At 32.7% G+C, this 12,839-nt stretch overlaps 1 protein-coding gene across 1 annotated transcript; it reads right to left on the bottom strand.

Annotated features, from left to right (window-relative positions):
- Nucleotides 1–2,109: 2,109 nt before the first annotated feature.
- LOC111986216 (uncharacterized) lies at nt 2,110–3,899 on the bottom strand. The gene is made up of 4 exons (XM_065759538.1): nt 3,409–3,899; nt 3,151–3,261; nt 2,766–2,900; nt 2,110–2,578 (listed from the first exon to the last, which is right to left on the bottom strand). Exons 1-4 carry the CDS (start codon nt 3,548–3,550, stop codon nt 2,391–2,393), a joined length of 576 nt encoding a protein of 191 aa, XP_065615610.1. The 5' UTR covers nt 3,551–3,899; the 3' UTR covers nt 2,110–2,390.
- Between the last annotated feature and the right edge of the window lie 8,940 nt (nt 3,900–12,839).

Raw genomic sequence — 12,839 nt, 5'->3', positions numbered from 1 at the left:
CCTTGCTTTTTTTGGCATAGCCCGGTTCTTATGCTAAAAGACAATGACTGTGAGAGGTTCACAGTTTTCCCGGTTAGACCGTACATTTTGGTCCGGGTTTCAAAACCATGGATTCCAGTAGAGTTTCTGGACTTCTATACTCAAGATGTCTTCAAGGTGTCTTCTTGAGATGTCTTGGTGTGCAAAGATGTTGGTCTCCTCCTAAATGTCTTAGAAGACTTCTATTTATAGGAGTTTGGAGGTGGGTGAGCAACACGTGGCGGAGTTTGATTGGTGACACATGTCACAACCTGATTGTTTTATTTATGCCATCGCTTACACATGTGAGGCTGATTATGTCATCGCTTATATGTGTGAGGTTGCTTATGTCATCGCTTACATGCGTTGATGCGTGATTGGTTTTTGCATAACACTTGGCAAATTTATATTGGTTTCTGAGTAGTGATAGCAACACTAGCAGCAATACGTGGAGCTTTGTAACTGATTGTTTTTTGTGGATTTGGTAGTGTGACGTGTTAGCTTGTGATAGGTCAAAAATTTTCCCTCTCTACAAATGCCCCTCGAGACTCGTTTACGCACATAGTTTTAGAGTGTGGTATGGGAATGAGTTTCGAAAACAGATTTTTACACTTAGCTCTTCAAATGAAGTAGTTGAAGGTGGTGGAGCTTTCAGCAGGATGAGATAATTTTCGAGGAGTAGACCCACCATATGAAGGCTTTGATGAGACCAAAAAAGGGTTTACGAGTATTTGAATGTACTTGCATGACTGAGCTTCTCAGTAGAGGTTAAGTTGAAGTAATTTCAGAATATTTTGGATTGTGGCGGCGATCACAGGGTGTAGAAGATGGGAAGAGGTGAAGATGTTGGTTGGGTACAACACGCAAAGTCATGGGGTTGGCCTTGTGTTTTTAAGAACTTCTGGTGAAGTTATCTCGGAAGAATATACTTCAGATTACGCAGAGGTTATGTGGGAAAATGGTTGAATGTGCATGTGTTATCGCATCACTCAGGTTAAGTTAAGATAATTTCAGAAGTTTATGGATTCTGGGGATGCTGATGTTGGTGGTGAAGAAGATGGGGATGAAGCAAAGTGAATGGGTGAAAACATACGCCACCATGGTACCGGCCCTGTATGTTGGGGACCTTTGGTGTAGATGTTTATAGGAGTACAACTTTGGATATGGGACTGATTGCATGCTGAATAAGATCCAGCAGCAAGTAATTGAATGTGCTTGCGTGATGGGACCATGTCGAGGACGTTAAGTTGAAGTGATTTTAGAAGAGTATTTTCTGAAATTCTTCAAGTTGATTTTAAGTTGGAGTAAGTCCAGAAAGTGTGTCTTGAGATGCCAGCAACGTGACCTTTGGGTCCCACATTGGTGAGGGACATGGAATATGGCTTTGGCGACCATTTACCGGTCCAAAGGCTGAATTCTGATGAGCTGGGGCCTTGGAGGTTGTTTCAAGTGTTGGATGAAAGACAATTTGTAGGATACCCAACACTTTTTACCATCTTCACTACTGCCACTTGTTGGAAAAGCAAGAAAATGAAAGATGGAGCCACTTGTGATTCTGGTCTTAGAAACCAGCCAAGTTGCTGTTTGTTCTGAACCGCTGCTTCTATTAGAAGGCCAAACAATTGGAAAGAGACCACAGAGACTTGAGGTTAGGAAGGTGTCTCTGTTGGACTTGGATTTCCTGGCCAACCAAATCCACGGAAGCATGGAAGGATGATAGATCCCAAAATGACATATTATTGAATAGTCACATTCTTTCTGTGTGCTCTCTCACCTTTTGGAATACTAAAATCACAAATTTGTCTAACCCAAGCCTACTAAAATAGCATTCCTAGATGGCTTTCTAATTCTACCCATGTCAAATAGCCCCCCATAAGTGTCATAGTGCATGGGCAGCAACAGATATGAATCACCAGGAATCAACTACCAAGAAGCAAGTGGTCAACAACGAAGGAAGCAGCATTCACCTCCTACAAAGAATTAGCATTATTTTTGCTAGGGATTCAGAATACCTAGTGATATCCCTAAAAGTGGTCTCAGGACAGTACAATATAACCTTCTTTTTTTTTTTTTTTCTTTTCAGTTTATGAGTCAGTATAACTGCATTAATATCTGCCATTTTTAAAGATGTTAGAAATTATAAGCCAGTGCATTCTGGACATCAGAAGAGGAGCTATTTCACACAATATTAAAAGGTTATAATAAAATCACAAAAAGGGATAAAAAATATATTTCACATTCAAATTACAGAGAACAATCTCCATTTATTACAAGGAAGATTACTGTAAAATTATTCCAAAATTAGGAGCAATAATTTGTTGTCATCATTTTCTTCCCTTTTATTGATAGAATAAACAAGAAAGAAATACTAATCAGAAGCATTCCATTAAAAGAAGAAAAAAAGAAAAGAAAAGAAAAGCCACTTTACAGCACACACCTGATTTCTTTGATGCCCCACCAAGAGGTGACAGGTGTGAGCTAAAGTTACTAGGTGTGACATTTTCAGCAAGCAATGAGGAATTGAAGTCCTTACAGCTAAATTTGACACTGTTTGGGTTTCCTGCATATTACAGAGAAAGCACGTAAATAATCATGTCCAGACAAGTGCATCGCCTTTAAATATTTTAAGTATGGCTGATTCATGTGCATAAAATTTTCTAGAAAAAGAAATAAATTCATACCAGCCTTTAAGACTGGGAGAAAAAAAAAACCCAAATTGCAGTTGAGATGCATTTCTGAACATTTACCTCCAGAACAGTCACTAATTTTGAACTTCTTTGACTGGTTTTCTTCTTTATGCAATGTATGGGATTGGTATTTGTGGCCTGCATTTTCCTTCAATTTCTTAAAAAATGCAAATTCGGAAGTTTTGGGGTCATCGGCTGCATGGTACATTCAAATGGAATGATTAATATTTTCAAACACGAGTTCCAATTACTTTTGATTGGTACCACTAGAAATTCAACATAATTATTACAATAGAGCTTGTATATATTTAAACATTCAGCACAAAGAGAAAAAAAAAAAACATTTTTACTTCAAGAAAAGAAAAACAACAAGTAATACCAAGAACCCAAGGAATATGCAGCTCCAGAAAAGAAAAGCAATGTATGATCAGCAGTGGAAACTTACATCTCGGACTCTGTCTTCCTTCTAAAGCTGTGGAAGAGGCATTTCTTCTGCAACTTGAGGGAATATTGACATCAAGATCTGAAAGCTTTACTCTTTTTCTGCAGCTGATATCTACATGAAAATGAAAAATGAAACAAATTAGTAGGAAACAACAATTCAATTTAAATGATTAATCTCAACTGGAACAAATTTGAACCAAAAGGAACACAAATGAAAACTCAATTACACGAAGAAAAATGAATGATTTAGGAGAAGAACCTTTGGTTGATTGGGAAGTTGGATTTGGAATGCGGAAATCGGGGCTCCGAACTCCACGGAGACGACCCGATTGTTGTGGTAGAGTTGCTCCGATGATCGGCGATGGATCTTTATGAGTAGTTTTGGAAATTCGTCGCTTCATTGTGTTTAAGATACGAAAATAAAAAAAGGCCCAAAGACTATATGTATATAGATATATATATGGGTTTGGGGATTTTCTTTTTGAGGAATTGAAGATTTTTGGTTGTACAGTCTGGATGTTTATGAAAGAGTGAATGAGAGCGATTAGAATTTGAGGGGAAATTTGGGCGCCAAAATGTCACGTGACTGGGAGGATGCACCACTGCCACTCTCTCTGTATGTATGTTTGTTGGATGCGTGAGAGACTACTCTATAATTTTTGTTATTAGATTTTTGAGCAATTTATAATTTAGCTACTTGTGATTTGATTCGAATTTAAGTCGCTTGCTTTGAGCTTGAAATTTAACGCTTTATTTATTTGAACTCTGCTCTATTACACTTTGGTGACCCACTTTTTCGTTTGTAGTTAGAAAAACACATTTTAATTCGAAAATATAACAGCAAACGAATAAAAAGGTTAGGTTTTGAAATTTTGCTAAAAAAAGGATGAACATTACATAAAAAATTTCAAACAAATACAAATCAAATATCAAAACTTCTCTCTAAAGAAATTCTAATCAAAAGAACACAAAGTTCTCTGTGACAAACTCATCAAAATGAAACAAACTACCATGATTGATATCAGAAGGTTGACTATGGCCACCCTATTCCAGATCAATATCAAAGAGAGATCTACCATGACCGTATACATCATTAGATTTTTATTTTTAGTGAAAAGTAAAAAAAAAAAAAAAAATTATTGAGATAATATCTAGAGACTACAACTAAAAAATTTAAGTTTTTTTTTTTTTTTTTTAAATGATCTCCACTTGATGGGTGCACCCAGGTAAATTTATACAATCTTTAAGAACCAATTTCTTAGGACTAGGATACCAATGAAGTTTGAAGCTCAATAAGTTTTTGAAAATAGCTTAATTGGATGGAAACTTGATAGAAAAGATTTTGAAGGGTATCCACTCTTAAACCATTAGGAAGATGATTCGAAATCATACAAAAGGTGAACATTACCACTCATGAGCAATTTAAGATGATACATTTTTAAAAGGACTCTTAGGATTCCAATATGCCTATTTTGGTTCAAGCAACTTTTAAGGCTATGACTTAAATTGCTTTTGTTCATAATCTTGAACAAAAGGATTAATGAATTGCATAATGTAAGTTTACCAAAACCATTCTAAGTCCATTGAACTATATAAAAGGGTATGTGCTCAAGTTTTCAAAATAAACCTCTTATTATATTTTTTTTAAGAATATAATTAATGTCCTCAAGTATATAACCATGATCTACTATGCTTTCTAGGCATTTTAGGGAACTCTTGAGAAGCTATGTTCTTGCCCATTTCATGTTGTAAATCATGCATCTATAAACCATTGTCACTAACTTCTATGAAAGATTTATCAATAAGAACCCCTAATTGTAAAGGCCAAGATAATCTAGTATTTCTACATGATTTTCATGGATTCTTCCATTGTTTTCTATAATCATGATCATGTTAGAGCCAAGCATTCAGTTGCTCATTATAACATAGTGTTTTCATTAAAGTCAACAACCAATTATATAAACCATTAAAAAAAAAAAAAAACCAGTTTGGTAAAAGACCCAATTATTAGGGATTTATTAATGATTTTATGGTTCAACGGGGTTGGACCGATGGTCGAATCAATGATGTAATAAATAATTTTATTAATAAATATTAATTATATAAATAAATATTATTTTTTATACACTAATAAACTAATAGTAATAAATATGTTTGCTTTTAAAAATATATAACATTTTAAAAAAATTATGTACATTTTTAGCATTTTACATCTTATATTTTCAAAATAAAAATACCAAAATGGCACGTGATTGGGAGGAAGGATGCACCACTCTCTCTCTCTCTATATATATATATTTGTTGGAGGCGTGAGAGACTACTCGATAATTTTTGTTATTAGAATTTTTTTAGTGAAAAGTTTAGAAATTTTATTGAGATAATATCAAGAGTTTACAACTAAGAAATTTAAGTTTTTTATTATATTATTTTATATATATATATATATATTTATGAGCTCCAATTGATGTGTGCACCTAGGTAAATTTATACAATCTTCAAGGACCAATTTCTTAGGACTAGGATTCCAATGAAGTTTGGAATTTCAATAAGTTTTTAAAAGTTGCTTAACTGGATGGAAACTTGTTTAAATTTTTTTTTGGAAGGGTATCCACACTAATCGAGAAAGCTCAAGCCATTAGGAAGATGTTTCAAGATTATACAACAGGTGAACATTACCAATTATGAGCAATTTAAGATGATACTTTTTTAAAAAGACTCTCAGGATTCCAATATGCCTATTTTGGTTCAAGCAACTTTAAGGCTGTCTTTAATTGCTTTTGTTCATAGTTGTGAATAAAAGGATTAATGAATTGCAAAATGTAAGATTACTAAAACCGTTCTAAGTCTATTGAACTATATAAATGGTACGTTGCTCAAGTTTTCAAGCTAACCTCTTACTATATTTTTTGTAAGAACATTATTAATGTCTACAAATAACTCTTGATAAACTATGTTCTTGCCCATTTAATGTTGTAAATCATGCATCCACTAACCATTGTCATTAACTTTTTCGAGACATTTATCAATAAGAACCCCTAATGGTAAAGGCCAAGATAATCCAGTATTTCTACATGATTTTCATGGATTCTTCCATTGCTTTCTATAATCATGATCATGTTACAGCCAAGCTTTCAGTTGTTCATTATAACATAGTGTTTTCAGTGAAGTTAACAACTCAATTAAGTAGGAGTTCAAGTGTTTAAATTTTGACCGAAAATTATTCAACTAGATAAGAATTTTAAATTTTATTTTTTATTATAGAAAGGTAGATAATCTTGATTGACTAATATGACATCGGCGATCTAAGTTCTAAAAGATACATGGAACTAGTTCTCTCCAAAAAAAACTTCGATTTTTTTTTTTTAATATCAATTCGAACATGACAACCACCTTCTGTAGTGCAATATAGTTTATGAGAAGACATTACTTCTAAGAATACTAACAGAGAGAAATCTCAAGGCTTGCAGCTTCAACAATCCTTGCTCCTTCACACAAGACAAAACAGCTGCTTTCATAGAAATATAGAATCCCTAACGGCCCAGGTAAAACAACAGCCATGACCATACATCTATCTCTATTTAAAAAAAAAAAAAAAAAATTGAATCCACTCCCCATTTCAGGATTGGTTGCCATTTGGAAGACTCTATAAATGTCTGGACTTATTTTTCCACTGTCAAGGCTTTCCTTTAATTTGAACTGCTAGCTAACATACACATAGAAATCAAACTATTACTTTCCTTTAATTTGTTCCTTTCCAAAGTCGTTCAATGTTGCTACAACGCATGTGAAGTTCAATCAACTCATTTGGTTGGAAACTTGCTGGCAAAGATTTTGAATTGTACCCACTCCAATCAAGAAATCTTAAGTCATTAGGAAGATGTTTGGGATCATACGTGAGGTGAAAATTTTCAATTATGAGGAATTTCAGACGATGCATCTTTGAAAAGAAGCTAGGATCCCAATGTGCTTTTTTCAACTTAGGTAAAGTTAAGACTATGCCTTGAATTGCTTCTGTTCCTGATAATCATGAACAAAAGGGTTAGTGAATTGCAAAACGTATATTTACCAAAAGTACTTATGTTAAACTATGTTGAATAATATAATTAATAAGGTATATTCATGGGTTCTTTCAATAACCTCTTACAGTATTTTTTGTTAACACACTGTCAATATTTTTATACAACCACAATCTACTATGCTTTTCAGGTTGGTCTTTCGAGCACTCTTTACAGACTATATCTCGACCCAATTCTTGGAGTAAATTATGCATCCACAATTGATTGTCTTGATACTTAATGAGATCTCTACCAGCAAGAACCCTTAATCCAATTTGGGGGTAAAGATCAAGACAATCTAATATTGCTATAATAGTTTCTTGATATCTATAATTCAAAAAACATGCAATATGCAAGAAAATTTCCTTCTCTGTTTGTTCTAGTCCATCATAACTTATTTGAAGTACATCAAGAATTTTTTTTATAGGAAATTCTTTAAGCCTATCTAATCCACTTTTCCATTCAAAAGTACTTCTGTTGTACAAAAGAAACCCAAAACCTCAATGGCTAAAGGAAGACCATTAGCATAATCTACAAAGGCTTGGCACAACTCTAGATAATCTTTAGGTGGATGCTCTTCATGAAAAGCTTTCAAATTAAAAAGATGAAGAGCTTCCTCATTACTCAATCCTTCAGCCTCATATATATCTACTTCATATGACTTTAGCAAATGCACATCTCTTGTTATGATAACTCTACTACCTGGGACTAACCAATCATGCTTCGCAACTAATTTATTCAACTGGTCTAATTCATTTACATCATCAAGAACAAGAAGAATCTTTTTGTGTTGTAGCCTATTCTTGATCATATAAACTCCATCATCAACATCTTTCACTTTTCTGTCTCTAAGAATCAAAAGATCATTCAAAAGTGTTTGTTGTAACTGAAGTATGCCATGTTTTTCATAAACTCCCTGACATTAGAAATAAACTACATGCATCAAATTTATTGGAAATCATTTTGCAAACAACACTTGCTAGAGTTGTTTTACCCATTCCTCACATCCCCCAAATTCCTATAAGGCGAACACCATTTGACTCTATAGCTAAATGTGAAATTAATTTCTCAACTCTGGAAGTTATTCATACTAGTTCCTTGGTATCTATGAAAAGTGAATAACTTGGTTTATTTAACATCACTTTTACAACGGCTTCAATAACTTCTGCCTCGGGCTTGCAATAAAGAGAGAATAATAAGGAGTGAGTTTGAACCTTCCATGAAGGGACCCAAAGTAAAATTTTTGTAGATATATACCATTTTAGTTGATTAAAACTGAAATCCCAACAAATAAATGTATATACAACCTATAATATTAATCTGAATGTATCATTTAGTTTAGTTTCATTCCTTAAGAAACCTAGGTTTAATTTGAGAAATATACAATATATACTCTATATTAAAATATGAATATTAGTTGGATTAAAATAAAATTAATCTAATTTCATGCAACCTATGTTTCCATGTTCGGGTGAGTTTTAAATCTGATAAGTTTTCAACCAGGATAGTATAAGCAAGTAGCAACACTAGGATTTTTTTTCCCTTCTGTTAACACAAAAAAAAAAAAAAAAAAAAACGATATTTTGAAGGCAAGATTTGCTTTTATAGCACAATATGTTATCTTAAAACAAAAGTTACTTAGAGTTCCACTTAGTTTAATTGGTAAAATTTTTTATCGTCAAATAAGAGATTTAGAAAAACCAATTTTTTTTAGAAGATACCCAAAAACCAAATGATGTCTTGGTTTGATGATTAAAAAAAAAAAAAAAAATCAGTAAGAGTAGGTGTCATATGTTAAAACTATTATAAATAAATAAATAAAAAACAAAGTCACTTTGTGTTCTGTTGTATTTAATTGAGTTAAATATTGTCCATATGGAAATAATAAATGTCTTATAAAATGATGAAAAGTCCAACCCACGAATAGTTTATAGGTTCCTAGTTTAACATGATTACTTATTTGAATTTTATTGGGAAAGAATAAAAGTTTATTATTTGTCAACAAGAATAATTTTATGTTTTTCTTTCACCAAAGAATAGGTATTAAAGAATTATATATAAGCAGATCTGCGAAGAGTTTGAACATATAATTATAATAACGGTGTTTAATTCTATTGCTACTTTATTTTTAATTGTTAGGTTTTACATTTGTGTTGGCTAATTCCTGTGTTAAGTTTAATAAGTGTTAGTGAGGGTTGTATTTAAATAGTTTTCTTAATATCAAGTCAAGGAGTAACATTGAAGAAATCAAGTTTGAGAATACTCGTTCGAGTACACTTCATACAAAAAGTTTACAAACTCTCGCTTGACATATTATTGCCCAAACTTGAATAATAAGTTTGCTAAATTGTGATTTCAGTAAGAAGTTAACTTTCTTTTCTAGTCTAACAACTTAAATTTTCAACGTTGAGAGGCATCCTCACTAATCACTCCATGAGGATGTAATGGAGAAGCTGTTGTTTCAGAGGAGGCAAAATTAGCTTCATCTTTAGTTTGAGATGCAGCACATTTATCCTTATCCGATTTCTTATTCCTTGAGAAAAATAAACTTGAAACCTTCCCTTTGAATGATGATTTCATGCCCTTTGCTTTTGTCAGCTCCTCAGATCCCACTGACTTCTTTGTATCCGAAAGAGCAAGCATCTCACCCAAAGTACTAGAGCTTCTCCGGGCATGTCTTTGCTCTCGAGAAGTCCCATGTGATGCCATCATGGCCCATCTTTCAGAGAGTCGCTTCTTTGCTTCTCTACAAACTGATGACTCTGGAGAACATGATGCACGGCTGAAGGATGAAGTAGAATAAGGGCTACCAAACCTATTGATGTAATCCATGAATGCCTAGGAGACGGTGACATGACTTCAGAATCACTAAGATTTCCCGCTGCATACTCATTCTCTGATTTGTTAAATGAACTCTCATCACCAGTGTAGCCATTGGAAAAAAGAGAAGAAAGCAAAGTCTCATCCCTTAGGTGACCCATCAAATTAACGTATTGGTGTCCTATTTTTTTATTTGACGATTTCACTTCATTCTCTTGAGATATCCCTAAAACCCTATGGAAAATAGTACAATGAATTGAACCTATAGCCTTCAAGTCATTTTATGCTATTTCAAAACAATTGACTCACCCTTTCCCTCTCCTTTGTGTGTGTGTTTGTTTCTCAAAAAAAAAAAAAAAAATTAACTCACCATTCGGATATTGACATGAGGGTTTGCTATTAGTATAGGTTTTCATAATGATTTCATTCTTTAAGGAATAATTTTCAAATATATTTCAATTGGAATAATATAAAATATACTTAATACTAACCTCATTACACATGTTACATGCATTCTTAAGGGTTTTTTATTTTTATTTATTTATATATATATATATATATTAATTTAAATTTCACGAATTTTCATTTATCACAACTATAAGGTTATATATGTTCACCAATCATCCAAAGAACTAGGAATGTGGTGAGACTCCATGCCCAGAAAAAGAAGAAAGAAAAAAAGAACATACCCATACTTGATAATGACTTCAATATTATTTCGGTGTTCATTTTCTTGAGTTAGGACTCATCTCACTTCTGCCTGTTTTCGTAATTGACAAAAGCAGAAAATTCATCAGTCAAAAGCAAAAAAATTTGTTATGTTTGTATTATTGTTGGATTGAAAATGGATTAAATATTTGTCTTCACAATAATCTTAAAGCCTTAAAATTCATCATTCTTAGGACCTTTTTTTTTTTTGTGTGTGTGTTGTTGTTGAAGATTTATCATTCTTAGGATCTTAGTTGCTTATCTTGTTTGCATTATAGTCCACTTAATTTGATATGAATCCATTTTATGATTCATATAAAGAATTACATATTTAAAGATATATCTAGTGTTATATCATCTAAAACTTTATATAACATGACCCTGTGTATTCTGTTAAATATATCTATATAATTTGTTTTCCATTTATTTTGTTGGTGAGATAACATTTTAGATAGCCTCGAATTAAGTAGTTAATACAACATATGGAAAACTACTTAACATAAAAGCTTAAGCTAACAGATAAGCTCCAATTGACAAGTGAATTTTTGAGATTGCTAATCAGGGTGGGATGACTGGTGCTTTAGAGACATTATGTCGACAAGCCTATAGGCAAAGCAATATTAAAAGCTAGGAATTTATACTTACACTGACATTTTCTCTTATTCTAGTTTGTATCCCAATATCTATCCTATGAATGTTCATAAATAAGCTACTAATACTCATAGGCCAGGATCCTTCAATCTTACTTATAGCACACATGTACTCCATATGCCTCATCCCTAACGTGTCTTCATGGTTTTCAGACCCGGACCGTTCATTGAACCGTAAAAGAGAGAGGTTCAAGGTTTTTAAGGTCGAACGAGGTCGAACCGGGGTCGAACCGTGATGACGTCATAATTACTTTAATAATTATTTTAAATATATATAAAACATTAAATTAATAAAAAAATAGAAAAATTAACTAAAATAATCCAAAACAAATATAGATAGTTTTTATAACATAACTTTCATAATACAAATAAAAATTATAAAATTCTAAAAAGCAATAGCTATTGAGTTTTTAAATTATTTTTAAGTCATGATAAAGCATAGTTTAGTACACAATAATTTTTATTTTTTATGCAACCCAATAAAATAGTTAAGAGACAAATGAGTTTATTTGCACATGGCCAAGCCCATTTGATTGCCCATCATTTTTTTTCCTAAGTCTATTTGAATAGTCATTGTTCACCATTTATTATGAATTTATAAAAAAAAAAAAAAAAAATCAAAACCAAGAAGGAAGTGCTTGACAGCAAGCAAGCACTTAGTAGTTGACAGTGACATTAAAGCACGCAGCAACAAAGAAGTCTCTGAAAGCAGTGAAGAAGTTTACAATATTTTTAGCAATATTTTCACAACAAAATTTATGTGAAAAATTATTACTAATTTTAATTTGAACTCACTATTAAAATTATTTTTTTTACTCACTAATATTAACTAATAACAATTTATTACTTAAAACTTATTGTAAAATATTGTAAAAATATTGTAGTAACATTTAATTGTAACTCTATTCTTTTTATTCTTTTTCCTTCCGTTGCTTGCATCCATACGTTTCTTATCCTTTTATTTTCTTTTCTTTTTTCTTGCTTTTTTCTCCTCACACACATATCCCCATCCCACTAGTCTAATCTTGGTTTTATTTTTCTAGAGTCTTCCTCCAGAGTCCAGAGAGCGTGTCTTGCTTTTTCTAATCTCTGTTTTTATTTTTCTTTCAGCTTTGTCTTTCTCATTCTCTTTCTCTCATGCTCTCACCTGCTCACACACACATTACCAGCGGAGAACAAAGCCAAAATTTAAAGCTTGCTCCACCCAAGAGTTTACTTCACAGTTATCACTTATCCTTCTCACATATTCACATCAGGCTTTCTCAAAAAAAAAAAAGAACATATTCACATCAGAGAAAAGAGAAGAAAGCGAGAGAGAGAGAAGAATCTGAAGCGGCGCTGGTGGAGATCGTGGAGATCGAAGGCCTCGTCCACCGCCCCACCGCCGTTCGTCCTCCTCCCCACCACCAGATTGGGTCAGATCGGATTGATCTTCCTTTTTTTTTTTTTTTTTTTTT

Source organism: Quercus suber, unplaced genomic scaffold (genome assembly GCF_002906115.3).
Source record: "Quercus suber isolate HL8 unplaced genomic scaffold, Cork oak 2.0 scaffold_331, whole genome shotgun sequence".
NCBI lineage: Eukaryota > Viridiplantae > Streptophyta > Magnoliopsida > Fagales > Fagaceae > Quercus > Quercus suber.
Note: the sequence above shows the minus strand (reverse complement) of the source record. Positions and strands in the feature narration are given on the sequence as shown.